This window comes from Trachemys scripta, chromosome 9 (assembly GCF_013100865.1).
Source record: "Trachemys scripta elegans isolate TJP31775 chromosome 9, CAS_Tse_1.0, whole genome shotgun sequence".
NCBI classification, from domain to species: domain Eukaryota; kingdom Metazoa; phylum Chordata; order Testudines; family Emydidae; genus Trachemys; species Trachemys scripta.
Window position 1 is genome coordinate 17,607,071 of NC_048306.1, and position 15,834 is coordinate 17,622,904.

The window sequence follows — 15,834 nt, forward strand, 5'->3', positions numbered from 1 at the left end:
ATGTTAGACATTAAAGAAATAGACATTAAGAGCTATACGTTTCTCTTGGTGAGCCTCTCTTTCACAAACCTACACAAACAGGTGCTGTGCTAGCCTCACACAGTTCCTGCTTGGCAAACGGAGAAGGTGGTTACCAATTCTGTGGGTGACCTCTTCTCTACAGGTCTGGTCTCCTCAGCCCTCTGGTCTGTCTTGGATTCCCTCAAGGTAAGGCCTTGGCTGCCTGGAGACCCTCTGGCTCACAGTCCTACTTAAACCCACGGAGCAGAGTTTTGGTTACTCTGTCTAGCAGCGTTGCTTCTTTAAATGTTAATTAAGGAATCCCCTACAGTAATTTAATTTGCTTGATTTTTATACTTTTTCCTCAAAAGAGTCACATGTCTTGAAAGCATGCCCAGTGGGCGTATGGCTACTAATTTTTACCGAATTAATACTTTAGGAGGAGACTGCTGATGGGTGCCAACTGAACATTACCCCACATTCACTCCCTTATCAATCTTTCACTTCAACCCCCTGTGTGGTGTCCTTGCTGGGTCACTATAACCAGGTCAGCCTGTGCTCCATGCTGGAACTTTATGCATGCGATATTTACTTTTGCATGGGCCCATATTTGCCAACCAGTAGGTTCAATATTGATCATACATGCAGGCTTTGCCAGTCCTTTATCAAATCTGCTTCTGCTTAAAGGGGCCCTGCTCCCAGGATCGTCTGCAGTTTTTTCAGCCCTGTTTAAGTCATGTCAAGTTGTGCTCACACCATTCATTCAGTATGGCCTAACCAATTCGGCATGATCCCAACACCGTGGACTCAAGGTAAGAATAGTGGTGCCATATTAACACTTGTGGCTAGCAAACATTGCTCTGTGGGCTCTGGATAATGTTATGTGACCTGCAGCTCATGGAGGAAGTTTCAGTGTTTTGAACACTCTTGTAGTTGCCACAGTCCAAGTGGGGGAGGGGAAAGGAAGTCCATGTTCTCTGCATTTAGGGACTTAGAATTCTGAGGAGCACAAATACATGTTTAGTGTTGTGTATTTTACCTACCTAACCAAGACCCCCTTAACTGCTGTAAAGGGGCTCTTAACTTGAGTCTGTATTTAGTAGTAAGTCATGTCCACAGTATCTTGTCTTTATACTTAGATTGTAAGCTCTTTGGGGCAGAGACTGTCTTTGTTCCATGTTTGTGCAGTGTCTAGCACAATGGGGTCCTGGTCCATGTGTAGGGATCATAGGTGCTATGGTAATACACCTCTACCCCGATATAACGCTGTCCTCGGGAGCCAAAAAATCTTACCGCGTTACAGGTGAAACCATATTATATCAAACTTGCTTTGATCCGCCGGAGTGCGCAGCCCTTCCCAAGCCCTCTCCCGGAGCACTGCTTTACCGCATTATATCTGAATTTGTGTTCTATCGGGTCGTGTTATGTCGGGGTAGAGGTGTACAAATACATTTTGGACAGAGGTCCAGGTACTTAACCTTTGAGTTAGTGGTGTTATCACTTGCAAGCCCTGTGAGCCAAGGCCCTGATGAGATAAGGTGGGCCCAATTCAGTTGAGCACATCAACTGCAACAACTCTCTGATTACAGTGTCAGTTTAAGTCCAACTCCAACTGTAATGGGTGGCCTGGAGGGCCTGAGGGCCTAGTGGATAGAGCACATGGCCTCTTGCCCCTGGCTTGGTTGCAAGGTCTCAGTCTTTAAGGCGGGGAGGGGCGGGGGGTCAGGCAGTAGGGGAACTCGGGCCCTTCCTCTCCAGTGGGTCCCAGCCCAGGGCCCTGCATTTGTCAAAACCTGAACAGGCATAGCTCTCCTAGCAGGGAGTCTTAATTCGCTGCTCTGGGCTGCTTTCTACCAGCATCTGTTCGGTTTGGGGCATGGCCACTCTAGTGCACTTCGTTGGGCGACCTGCTTCCTGTAGTGTCCTCTGGGTCTTGTGCAGTCCCTCATCACAGTCCCAGGCTCGTTTGGGCGGGCAGCTGCCAGTTGGTGAGGCCGAGCACCACAGTGTCCCTGGGCTTTGCCTACTCAGTTGCCTCCAGAACCGGAGACTCCTAGGTCTCCTCCAGAGTCTCTGGCAGCGGGGAAGATCGTGCTTCCTCTCAAGTGGCTGCCTTGGTGGACAGGTTAGTGCTCCTTCCCCTCAAGTAGAGAGGCAGCTAGTTCCTGCCCCTTCGCCAGTCAGCCCTGCACTGAGCCAGGCACTCTCCTGTTCTCCCCCCTCCAGGCCTGGCATTGGCTGCAGGTATAATGGGGTGAGGCTAGCTGGGCCCAGAGGCTCTCATTAACCCTTGTTGTGCTGGCTGGCAGTTGCTCTGGTTCATATCCCCAACCTTCAGAACTTCAGCTGAAACGATTGCCGCCAGGCTTTCAACTTTGATTCTGTCCCTTGTGGCGTTTCCAGTCAGCCAAAAGGAAATGTGCAGGGCAGAGGGCTGGACAGCCTCTGTGCTCTAAGCTATTTCTTCAGATGGGTTCTTACTGAAGGTCAAGTGTCTTTTGGGAAGACCTAGGATTAGGGTGACCCTCACTGGGGGATGAAGAAGGGGGGGGGGGGACGGGGACAGGTGACCTACATAAGGTAAATTTCTTAAACTAATCTACAGACACTCTCAAAGAGGGCTAGATTTACCCCCACTTAACAAGACCAGCTGTGCCCTAGGGGGATTCCCACATTTCCACAAGGTTTCAATCACCCTCCTACAGGGAGGTCTGCCATTGGGTGGGGAACTTTAGTTTCTGCTAGTGGAGGCTGCAGCTTGGAAGTGCTGAGCCAATGCATCCTTTTTGTCATCTGGAATACGCTTCTTTCTTGGCCAACACAGCTCAGTTTGAACCCGCCCTAGAGGAGAGGATGCCACAGCAGCTGACTGCATCCTGGATTGTGCTGGCAGAAACTGTGTGATGGGTTAGATCGCAGAAACACCCCCTCCCCCCCCCTTGGGAGCTGCCCCCTGATGAGCAGAGGTAGTCTTGGCACCTGCTTTCCCTGCTAGCTGGGGACCCCAGCACCCTGTCTTGCTGAGCCAGACACTCCCGTCTGCTCCCACAAAGACCTAGGGTCTGAATTACTTGCCCCAAAGCTGCAGGCTTCACTGAAAACCGCTCACAGAAGTGTTCCTGTCTTTAACACTCACATGCCCAACTCCCAATGGGCTCTAAACCCAAATAAATGCGTTTTACTCTGTATAAAGCTTACACAGGGTAGACTCATAAATTTTTCTCCCTCTATAACACTGAGGCCTTGGCTACACTTGCGAGTTACAGCACTGTAAAGGCTCCCGCAGCGCTGTAACTCACTCCCTGTCCACACTGGCAAGGCATTTGCAGCGCTGTATCTCCGTGGTTGCAGCGCTGCATGTACTCCACCTCTCCGAGAGGAATAGCAAGTATTACGCTGCCGCTGCGGCGCCAGTGTGGCCGCCCAATGCACTGTGAATGGCCTCCAGAATTATTTGGCAGTATCCCACAATGCCTGTTCTAGCCACTCTGGTCATCAGTTCAAACTCTACTGCCCTGGCCTCAGGTAACCAACCATGTGACCCACCCTTTACATTCCCTGGGAATTTTAAAAATCCCCTTCCTGTTTGCTCAGCCTGGCATGGTGTGGAGTGCTATCAGCGAATTTTTCCAGGTGACCATGCCTCCACGCGCCAAGCGAGCCCCAGCACAGAGCAATGGCGAGTTGCTGGACCTCATCAGTGTTTGGGGGGAGGAAGCTGTACAGTCCAGGCTGTGCTCCAGCTGTAGGAATTACGATACCTTCGGGAAGGTATCAAAGGACATGATGGAAAGGGGCCATGACCAGGACACCCTGCAGTGCAGGATTAAAGTGAAGGAGCTGCGGAGTGCCTACCGCAAAGCCCGCGATGCAAACGGCCGCTCGGGTGCTCCCCCCGCGACCTGCCGATTCTACAAAGAGCTGGATGTGATACTTGGGGTTAACCCCACCTCCACTCCGAGCACCACCATGGACACTTCAGAGCTGGGGGGGGGGAAGGAGGAGGAAAACGGGAGTGGTGGTGGTGGGCCGGATGGAGTCACCCCGGAATCCCTGGAGCCATGCAGCCAGGAGCTCTTCTCGAGCCAGGAGGAAGGTAGCCAGTCGCAGCGGCCGGTACTTGGTGGAGGACAAACAGAAGAGCAGGTTCCCGGTAAGCGGGTTTTTTTTCAGGAAGGAATTTTTTTGGTGCGGGCTCTTTGGGAGAGGAGGGTTAGGCATGCATGCCTAGATGTGGAATAGTGCATTGATGTGGTTTATCACATCCCAGTAATCGGCCTCGATAATCTCCTCGAATGTCTCATCCAGAACGTGTGCAATGCTCTTGCGCAGGTTTATCGGGAGAGCCACCATGGTCCTTGTCCGCGCCACTGTGCCGCGAGGGGCGGGGGGACCATTGCTGCACACAGGCAAGCTGCATATGGGCCAGGGCGGAAGCCGCATTGCAGTAGAAGACCCTCCCTTGCTTCCCAGGTCACCCTCAGCAGCGAGAGATCGTCCAGGATGAACTCCTGTGGAAAATGTTGGGACAGTGTTCAGTGTAGGTGCCCCCTGAAGCTGTTGGCTCTCCCCAAGGCACAGAAACCTAGAGGACAGTGCAGCCCTGAAACAATCAGTCCCCTTTACTTACCATTTTGAGGCTCCCGTGGGGTATGTGTGCTCTGTTTCGGACGGGAAAATTATGCTATTGTGTAGACCCTGTGTGTTTCTACTCCTTAAGTGCGGGGAGAATCATTACTCTGTCTGGTATAAACAATGCTGTCTCTGTTAAATGTTGCATTTTGCCTATACAGCTGCATCAACCTTGAGACCTCAGCCGTCCCTCTTATCGCCTGCTCAGAGACTGCAAAGACTCAGGAAGAGACCTCAAAAAAGCAAAGAAGACATGCTGCAAGAAGTGATGCAGCAATCTATTAAAGAGAACGAGAAGGCACAGAACTGGAGGGAGAGAGAAAGCAGGATCCGCCAGGAAAATGCAGCGTACCGGCAGCAAAGCACCGCGCACCGGCAGCAAAGCACTGATAGGCTCATAAGCATCCTGGAGCGCCAAGCAGACGCTATCCAGGAGCTGGTAGCCATGCAGAAAGAGGAGCAGTACAGCAAACGCCACCCCCCCCACAGCCCTTGTCCCAAAACTCTTTCGGGTGTGCCCCACTGTTACCTCTAATCCACTTTCCCCAACTTCTGTGTTCTTCACGCCACCCGCTGCCTCCAACACCAGTATCTTCACCACCCAGCCCTGAAAACCGCGACCCTTACCCTCTGCACTTAACCCCCATCACCATGCAGTATAGCTGCCCTAAAGTGCAGCACTCACTGCACAGCACACCAGACAGGACATACATGAATCTGTGATTGTACTGTTCCCCACTCTACCCCCTTGTTTCTCTTCAATAAATGGATTTCAATAAATAGAGTGAAGCTTTCACCCTTCCTCTCACAAATATTATGGAGGGCACAGCACATGGATATAACCAAGGGGATGCTGTTTTCGGCCAAGTCCAGCTTCCCATACAGAGATCGCCAGCGGGCCTTTAAACGACCAAAGGCACACTCCACAGTCATTCGGCACTGGCTCAGCCTGTAGTTGAACCGTTCCTTTCTGCTGTCAAGGCTCCCTGTGTAGGGTTTCATGAGCCACGGCATTAACGGGTAAGCGGGATCTCCAAGGATCACAATGGGCATTTCAACTTCCCCTACCGTGATCTTCCGCTCTGGGGAAAAAAGTCCCAGCCTGCATCTTCCTGAACAGCCAAGGGTTCTGAAAGATGCGTGCGTCATGCACCTTTCTGGGCCAGCCTGTGTTAATGTCAGTGAAACGCCCACGGTGATCCACAAGCGCCTGGAGAACCGTAGAGAAATACCCCTTCTGATTAACGTACTCGGATCCTAGGTGGATTGGTGCCAGAATAGGAATGTGTGTCCCATCTATCGCCCCTCCACAGTTAGGGAACCCCATTTGTGCAAAGCCATCCACTATTTCCTGCACATTACCCAGAGTCACGGTTCTTCTCAGTAGGATGCGATTTAATGGCCTTGCAAACTTGAATCAACACGATTCCAACGGTCAACTTTCCCACTCCAAACTGGTTTGCGACCAACCGGTAGCTGTCTGGAGTTGCCAGCTTCCAGATTGCAATAGCCACCCGCTTCTCTACTGGCAGGGCAGCTCTCAATCTTGTGTCCTTCCGCCACAGGGTGGGGGCAAGCTCCTCACGCAGTCCCATGAAAGTGGCTTTTCTCATCCGAAAGTTCTGCAGCCGCTGCTCATCATCCCAGACTTCCATGACTATGTGATCCCACCACTCGGTGCTTTTTTCCCGAGCCCAAAAGCAGCGTTCCACAGTGCTGAGCATGTCCGTGAATGCCACAAGCAATTTCATGTTGTACGCGTTACGCGGCTCAATAGCATCGTCGGACTCCTCACCCTCACTCTCACCTGTCACTTTGGATCTTAAGGAATAGTTCGACAGCCAAACGTGACGTGCTGGCGAGACTCGTCAGCATACGCCTCAGCAGTTCCGACTCCATTTCCCGCAGACAGATCGCGCTGCACAGAAACCGTTGAAAGATGGCGCCAAAGGTGGACGGAAACAAAGGGATTTCTGGGATGCGAAATGATGCATCACAGGGCATTGGGACAGGACCCAGAATCCCCCGCACCCACGCCCCCTTCCCACAACCCACGGCGCCAGAATGGGAAAAGGTGCTCTGTGGGATAGCTGCCCATAATGCACTGCTCCCAGTAGCACTGCAGTTACCACAAATGTGGCCACGACAGTGCGCTGGGCAGCTGTCAGTGTGGACAGACTGCAGTGCTTTCCCTACTCAGCTGCACGAAGTCAGGTTTAACTCACAGTGCTGTACATCTGCAAGTGTAGCCAAGACCTGAGAGAGAGAGAGATGCACAGCTGTTTGCCTCCCCCCAGGTATTAATACATACTCTTGGTCAGTTAATAAGTAAAAAGTGATTTTATTAAATACAGAAAGTAGGATTTAAGTGGTTCCAAGTAGTAACAGACAGAACAAAGTAAGTCACCAAACAAAATAAAATAAAATGCACAAATCTATGTCTAATCAAACTGAATACAGATAATCTCATCCTCAGAGATGCTTCAGCAAGTTTTTTCCTCAGACTGGACACCTTTCCAGGCCTGGACCCAATTCTTTCCCCTGGTACAGCTCTTGTTGCAGCTCAGGTGGTAGCTAGGGGATTCTTCATGATGGCTACTCTCTCCCTCTTTGTTCTGTTCCATCTCTTTATATATCTTTCGCATAAGGCGGGAACCCTTTGTCCCTCTCTGGGTTCCCACCCCCTCTTTCTCAATGGAAAGACACCAGGATAAAGATGGATTCCAGTTCAGGTGACATGATCATATGTCACTGCAAGACTTCATTGCCCACTTGCTAGCATACACTTATACAGGTAAAACACGGCCATTTGCAGACAATTGTCCTGTTTAATTGGAGTCATCAAGATTCCAAACCACCATTAATGGTCCACACTTTGCATCAGAGTTATAGTTCATATTTCTAGTTTCAGATACGAGTGGTACATTTATACAAATAGGATGATCATACTCAGTAGATTATAAGCTTTGTAAATGATACCTTACAAGAGACCTTTTGCATGAAGCATATTCCAGTTACATTATATTCACTCATTATATGGTTTTATAAAAATATGCTAGACTGCAACGTCACACTGTGACCTAGTGTTTTTAATACACAATTTTCTGAAAATCACTTTGGTGCACCCAAGTAAAAAAAATCTATTCCTGCAATGCTGGACAGAACTTCTGATGGAACCTACATCATAGTACACCTCTACTCCGATATAACGCTGTCCTTGGTAGCCAAAAAATCTCACGCGGTTTCACCTATAACGCGGTTATATTGAACTTGCTTTGATCCACCAGATTGCATAGCCTCCCCCCCCCCCCCCCCCCGGAGCACTGCTTTACCACATTCTATCCGAATTTGTGTTCTATCGGGTCGCGTTATCGGGGTAGAGGTGTAGCATCCTTGTTGCCACAAAAGCCGACATAGAGGGTGAAGTTATGCCTTCAATTATGCTAGTATGACCCCAGTGAAGTCTGTTACTGAAAGCAGAAAGTGGCTCTGAATCAAAATATGTATTTCATTACAGTTTTAAGCATGTGTCCTAACACTCTAAGACTGATATCCGTGGCATAAAATGGGCTTCCATGCCCTACTTAAGACTCAAAGGATTGAGCATGTCCTAAAAGAATTATCCTTTGACCAGAAAACCAATACCAATCCTTCTTGTATACACTAATGAAAGGAGCTTACTCAGAGCACAGTGGCTCAGTAGGGTAGAAGCTGTCCGGAAATCCCAGTGAAAGGATTAGCTCACCTCCAATACATTAGACAGCAAAACATGATCAAGGGCTCGAAGAGTCATGGCAAAAGGTATGGCAGGGATAATAAACACACAAATTCAGCTGTTTGTTCCTACAGACCCTTTTGGAAACCATGTGGAATGTGTAACCAGTGAAACTAAGCAGTTCTTGAAAAATGTTTACATACTGCTCCCTTTCTCTCCCTCCCCTCCCCCCCCTTCCCTTCTCCAGTCTCAGAGGGTAAAGGTTAGAGTGGGCCTGGAGAACAAACTCTTCTCCTCAGAGGTAGATCCTTCAGTTCAAGTCACATTCCTACACACAGTCTTCCCCATTTTCTTAGATTTATGCTGTCCATGCTGCAGCTCTTATGGTGCACAGAACGTGATCTTGTGACTAGAGCAGCTGACTGGGAACAAAGGCTCCTGGGTTCTGTTCCCAATATCACTGCTGACTTGCTGTGTAATACTGAGCAAATCTCTTTGCCTCAGTTTCCCCACCTGTAAAAAAGAGGAATAACGATTTCACTGGGGTTTAATGAGGCCTGATAAATGTTCTTGCAATGCTCTGACACCCTCTGCTGAAAGGTGCTATATAGGTTTTTTTTATTTTTTATTTTTTTTAATTCATTTTACAGGCCTGAGAATTCAACACCTTTCACTGCATTATTTCTCACTAATACTGATGCTTTTCCCTTCGGCAGTTATCAACTAGGGCAAGTTGAAGGCTGTAGCCATGCAGAAGACTGACTTACCATGCTGACCTTTGTTTCCTCAGGCATGGGAGCCCTGATGTTGAGAGAGCTGGTTTGTATTGTAACAGTGGTCCTGAAGCTTGTTTGAAGATTTGAATAAGAAATTATCACTGTTGCAGAGGAGGAGAAATTCCAGGCATAATTGTGCTTCGCACAGGGCTTGCATTTTCTATTACTTAAATGACCCACATTAACAGTCAACTTGTGATACCAAAACTCTTCAGCCTCTGGCTTGTAATCTTCTGGTTAGCAGGTGACTGGCAAAAAAAAAAAAAAAAAGTAAACCTTGGTGTATTGTTGTACAATACGTGCTGTATTTCAGCAGCCTTCTTCTTGTGCACACTTTTTCCATTTAGAAGTGACCTTAATATTACCAAAAGAACCTAAACAAATAACTCATTTGCAGATGAAATTGGTCTCCTTTTGTTTTTTTTCAGTATCTGACTTGTTGGTTATCACCCAAGCCAAAATGTGAGATTTCTGTCTTTTCACCTGAACTACCTGCCAAATTCTAGCTCTACACAACTTGGGGATTAGAATAATCTATAAACAGGAAGATAAATGAGATTGCTGGGGAAATCTCTCCTGATACACTGAGTGAATAATTCATACAAGGATTTTTAGTCTGAAATGACTGACATCTGCTTGCACTACCATCTAAAAACTGTTGTTTGTTTTTCTGTCTGAAGGACAGAGGTGTCTTCCCGCTTCCTTCTGACTCTGAAATTGCTGAAGATCATTCACCCCAGATAAAGCATATGAACCAGGCATTTGGAACTCACTGTGCCCTTGAGAAGACTGTCCAGCCTGGACACTGCTTGTTTTTCTCAAACATGCTAAGAAAGGGTCTAGCTCAAATGGAATGAGTCGAGCCTTAGCATAGCAAAGGCTCTTGAGTGCAGTCAAAGGCAGAAAGAATTCCTTAATTTTGATCAAAAAGGTTTGTTTATTTGAGTGTTTATAGCCCCACAATACAAAAAAGTAGATGGGGTGGAGGGAGACTGCATTTAAAATGGAAGCAGGCTAAGGGAGGGAAGAACCTTTAGCTCTACTTTAAGGACAGCTTGATGTAGTACACTTTAATAGAGATTATTTCTAATAAATCACATTACAGAGAAGGATGTATTTTATCTCTTGCTATTCTGGTTCCTACTGCTGAATACTAGCAATATTATGTCTGCCTTTTGCAAGAACTGGCTTTGATGCCAATTAGCAAGAACCCGTATTGAAAACATGGGCTTGCTCCAAAGCTACTTGAAGTTCAGCCAACTTTCGATCTGGCTCACTCTGCATATTTTACATACTGAAATCATTTTGGGGTGTCTCTGGCATTGGTGAGGTTCAGTTTGCTTCCTTCCACTGTCTTATTCATAGAAGTGCAGTGAAGGTATGTCCACACTTTTAAAAAAACTGCAGGGGTGCAGCTGGGGCTCTGTAGCACTTCAGTGTAGACACTACCTTTGCTGGTGTGAAAGATTCTCCTGTTGGCATAGGTACTCCACCTCCCCAAGAGGAGGTAGCTAGGTTGATGGAAGAATTCTGGGGGTTATGTCTACTTAACAACACTGCTTGGGGTGTGGATTTTTTCACACATCTGAGCATTGTTATTAAACCGACTTAATATTCTAGTGTAAGTCAGGCCTGAGGGGGGTAGAGAGACTCACCAGGTTCCATCCTATCACTGGCAATTTTCCTCCTACCCTAAACATCTCTGTTCTTCTCATATCCCTATGGGTCATGAGGAAATCCGAGGTAATGCGTATTCCTTTTCATATCCTCCCCCTGTAACCCTCCTGCACTTGCCATTTAAAAACCCAGGAAATTCCATGGACAAACTGTGTTTGAAAGGGACTGAGGTTGATTAAGTGTGACATTCTTCTCTTCCTTGCACCAACCCCAAAACAAAACCTAGCACTTGTATTATAATACAAAACCTTAATTATAATTTCATGCTTCCTGTATGCGCTAAACCAGTATGCATCTGACAGCAATAACAGTTTGGAGAACATGGGGTATGTCTCAATGACTTAATGCAGTTGCACTAGAATTGTGACAGCTGACAAAACATCAATTGTCTCACTGCCAGGGCCGGCTCTAGGCAGCAGCGCTCCAAGCATGTGCTTGGGGCAGCACTTTCCAAGGGGCAGCACTCCGACCCCTTTTTGTTTGTTTGTTTGTTTGTGTTTTGCTTGGGGCGGCAAAAAGCCAGGAGCCGGCCCTGGCTGGAGCCCTGCCGCTGGAGAGCCAGAGCATCGTCCCCTGGAGTTGAGCCCGGGCTGCAGCGCGAGAGGGGATCCCAGAGTGTGTGAGGAGCCAGGGAGGGAGGGAAGCGGGGCCCGGGATGCAGGGAGGGAGGAGGGGTCCTGCTGCCGCCACTGCTTCTGCTCTGAGTCTCCCCAGGCGCCGCAGCGTTTTCCCGCCCGAGTGAGCTGTGCAGGGCGCTGCTGGGCTGTGCAGGGGGCGCGGATCCCAGCTCGCGCGCTGATGGGGTAAGTGGCTGGGCAGCCGGAGCTGCCCCCTCCTGCCCCCGGACCCAGCCTGCTGCACACCTCCCCCACCTCAGCCCCGCATTGTTTGCCCCGGGCCCCCACAGCCAGGGCCGGCTCCAGGCACCAGCCGACCAAGCACGTGCTTGGGGCGATGCTCAGGTTTTTATTTATTTTATTGGTTCGTCGGGGCAGCGCTGGAGGGGTTTATTTGTTTCCGTGGCACGGTGCTCAGGGGGCAGGGATTCGGGCGGCACGGTGCTCGGAGGGGGGCAGGGCTTCAGGCGGCGCGACGCTCAGGAGGGCGGGGGCTGGCGCTTGGCATGGCGCTCGGAAGGGGGCTGGCGCTTGGTGTGGCCCTTGGAGAGGGGGCGGGGGCTGGCGCGGCGCTCGGAGGGTGGGCGGGGGCTTGGCACGGCGCTCAGAGGGGGGGAGGGAGCGTGGCTTCGGGCGGCGTGGCGTTCTGGGGTGTGGGGCTTCGGGCGGCATGGTGCTGGGGGGGCGGGGATTTCGGCGGTGCTGGGGGGAGGGTATGGCGGCGCTCACGGGGGGGGGGCGGCACTCTTCTTCTTCTGGAGCGGCAAAAAAGTTAGAGCTGGCCTTGCCCACAGCACCAGGGGCAGGGAGAGGCCGAGCGGGGCAGCGGGGGATACTGCCCTGCTGGGAGACCCCCACGGGTCGGACACCTGGGGATCAGTGTCTGTCCTCTCGGCTCTGCCTGCACGAGGCTGGGGAAGCAGCTGTCAGCGCCTGCCCCTCTCAGCCCTTGCACCCCCCATCCCACTCGCAGCCTCTTCACTTGTACCTCCCCCCCATTGCTCCTTCGCCGAACCCCTTCCCCCACACCTTTTCTCCCGCACCTCCCCCTTCCCCTGCACCTCTTCTCCTGCAACCCTCCTGATACCCCCTCTTCTCCTCCGCGAGTACATCACACCCCGCTTCTCTGCCAGCGTAGAGCCCCCAAGCACCCCCACACCCGCTCCTCTGCCTGAACCCTCTTTACTAGATCCCCATCCGTTTCCGGGTACAAGGGTTAGTCCCTATGCCTTCCATGTGCATTTGGAGCACTAAAGATGGGGTTGCGGGGGCCGGGGGGGGGGCACGAGTTTTATATAAAGTGAAATGAAAATAGGAGAAACGGTTTGATCCCCGCTGCAAGTGTAAATGGGGATTGCTGTGGTGAACGAGGAGGTCACGTTTTGGGGGGGAGCCCAGGGCTGGGGTGGCAGGGGGTGCGGGTCGGGGGGGAAGAGAGCGAGCCCAGGGCTGGGGCAGCAGGGGGTGCGGGTGGGGGAGGGTACTGGTGGGGAGGGGGAAGAGCCCAGGGCTAGGATGGGGGGCAGCCAAAATTTTTTTTGCTTGGGGCGGCAAAAAACCTAGAGCCATCCCTGCTCACTGCAACAATTAACACCATCGCAGATTAGCATAGCTGCAGGTGAATGAAGTTCTGTTTTTCAGTCTGATGCTTAATAAGCTGTTTAGGCTATGAGCCAGTACGTTTCCAGTGCCAGGTAGGTGATGGGTCATGTCTTAGCGAGGCTCTGATAAGGAAAAATAGTTCAAGCATGGCATACCGAAAGTCTGACACGCAAAGGACTGTGCCTATTTGACTGAAACTTACTTTGTATAAAATAACAAGGAGTCCTTGTGGCAGTTTAGAGACTAACAAATTTATTTGGGCATAAGTTTTCGTGGGCTAAAACCCACCTCATCAGAGGCATGTAGTGGAAAATACAGTAGGCGGAATATAAAATGTTGTTGAAAAGTTTTTTTAGTATTGCAAAGTTTCAAGCCTGCACAACTCGTAATGCGGCAAGGGCCATATTACTCCAAAGGAAACAGCTGAGGGCCGAACCCCTCCCAGGCCCGCCAACCCCCCCAAAACATAACACACACACTCACCCTCCAAGTGCCGCTCGCCCCGCGGAAACAAACCCTCCTTCCCCAGTGCCGGCCGGCTGAAGCAATGGTATTGAACCTTGGTAATATGTTATAGCGGGCCCCTAAGTTAGTATAATTAATGTAAAAGAAAAATGGCTTTTTGCTAGAAGTAGACTAAATAAGATCTTCCCCCCACTTTGTAATCAGTTGCCCCGTTGAATGAATGAGGTGTGAATGAGGAAGGCACGGAAGGCAGGCACCTCCAGACAGCTGCAACCCTTGGAGAGGGGATGGGAGCCAGACCAGATCAGTAGAACAGGCCAGCCACCGACTCGACTCATAGCTCGCCGCCTCAGCCCCCCACCCCCTGGCTCACCTACTCACCCCCGGTCACTGCCCGCCCGCTTGCCGCCTCAGCCCCCCACCCCACCGGCCAGTGATGAGCTGCCAAAATCTAAACAGCCAGTTCCCTCCTCAGCCCCCCTCCCTCACCCGCTGCCCTGGGCCGCACAGTGAGCCCACTCGGGCCGCATGTTGTGCAGGCCTGGTTTAAAGCATGTGCTGTACTTTAGTAATAGCACTTGTCTAGAACAAGTGAAACTATTCCAAATTGTGACCATTCTAGTGCTACTGCTTGTGATTAACTAACTGTAAAAAAGCTTAACAATCACTACATATCAGTATAGAGATGTCATGCTACAAAACACTTCAGCTGCTGATCTCCAGCTGTGTGGGAGGGGTGGAGGTGGGGGAGGAGTAAAGGGAATTAAAGAACCCACATGCCAGTCAGTCTAGTCATATCTTTGAAAGAACTCTGGAGTTCTGTAACAGATGTTGAAAGAAAATAGGTTAGAAATTAAGTGAATGTGATGTAATAGTGTGATGTGGCTTGGGTTTTTTTATTACCAATTGCTCTTGCTCAGATCTGTGCAAATCTATCTCCCCTTTATGCTAGAATGACCCATTGTAGCCTACTTTTGTCATGCTCTTGGATACAAAGTTGATGGGGATATGCCTGGTGTTAAGTTTTTATAGTTCTGATGGTAACTGGGCTGTAGAGGTGGAATTAATCATGTAATAAGTACCTTTCCATTAGCCTTTTGATAAATCCAACCTGTTAAGGTTTGGTCTCAGCTGTGTAAATACTGTTCAAAAAGTGCCATCTAGTGGCTGGAGCCCTTACTGAAATGTTCTTCCCAGATCTGGAGCCTGGCCAGAAAAGCTATGTTACTACCTTGCTAGTGTAAAAAATAAATACATAAAACTTAGATTAGAAACCTGCTCAGAGTTTCCCCAAGCTGGTGTCATTTTATGCCTAAGTTTTACAATATAAGGTACCTCCCACCTTGGGCATGATGTATAAAACTAGTCTGCTTCAAAACTTTTATAAACTATATCCAGTTTGAGCACATGCATGCAGGCTAGATGACTTGTAAGGATTTTAAAACAAGAATTTAAGACATTTAAAAATATTTAGTGCACTCTTGCATAGGAGTAGCATTCAACCTGCAATTAAAAACATCTGTTATCCTTTTATTTCTCTTAAGGCTTGCCATGGATGTACATCAGGATCCAAATGTGACTGTAGTGGAGTAAAAGGCGAAAAGGTAAACCCTTTGTTTAAATTTTTCATCTGTTGAAAATAGCTTCTGAAACAACTGAATTGTTCAGGACTTATGAAGTTGGGATTTAAGTCTTTTAAAAAAAAAAGTGTTTTATGAACTTAATGTACTGTACATTGGTGTGGGTATTTTGTACTTCTGGGCATTTTTTGGTGGTAATTGGTTTGTTCACACAAAACAAAAGTACATAGGTAAGTGTTGTAATAACAATAGTAAATCTCAGGGAGTGGGTGAGGCCTAATGGACCAATATGGTAGCAGCACGTTAAGTGGGCTCCTAACATCGCTTTAGTGGGAAGAGTGGAAGGGGAGGCAGCAATTAAATATACTTGTCCTGGTATATTAGACTGAGAACATTAGGGAGGCAAATTTGACAAAGTGGAAAGTCATGTTTACTATACTACTGTTACCCAAGTTCCCCCCTGCTGTCTTGATATGCAACTAAATCATGGGCATGCACAAAGCTTTCCTGACAATTATGTTTACTCCTCTTCCATGTTGACTTATCAGTTAATGGAAGATTTTAGTCTAACTAAGACCAAGCAAGCTGTATCAAATGAACTGGACAGTTTCAATGCCTCCAGCTGCTTCTACTTTTTCTGCATCTGCGTAAGCAGGCGTACATTTTCAGAAGCTGGAAGAAACCCTTTAAAAATGAGTGGTGCAATATCAGGAAGGTTTGATGTCTTCTAGGAACAGTCTTCACAATTTGAAGCAAACTGGGCTCCCAGT

The 15,834-nt window shown here is 49.1% G+C and overlaps 1 protein-coding gene across 5 annotated transcripts in view; it reads left to right on the top strand.

Annotated features, from left to right (window-relative positions):
* Nucleotides 1–15,834, top strand: part of COL4A5 (collagen type IV alpha 5 chain) — a 140,276-nt gene that overhangs the window by 34,338 nt on the left and 90,104 nt on the right. For all 5 annotated transcript variants that reach the window (XM_034782616.1, XM_034782619.1, XM_034782620.1 and 2 more), the window contains exon 2: nt 15,029–15,088. In XM_034782616.1, coding sequence (XP_034638507.1) covers nt 15,029–15,088 — 60 coding nt within the window. The remainder of the gene's footprint in view (nt 1–15,028; nt 15,089–15,834) is intronic.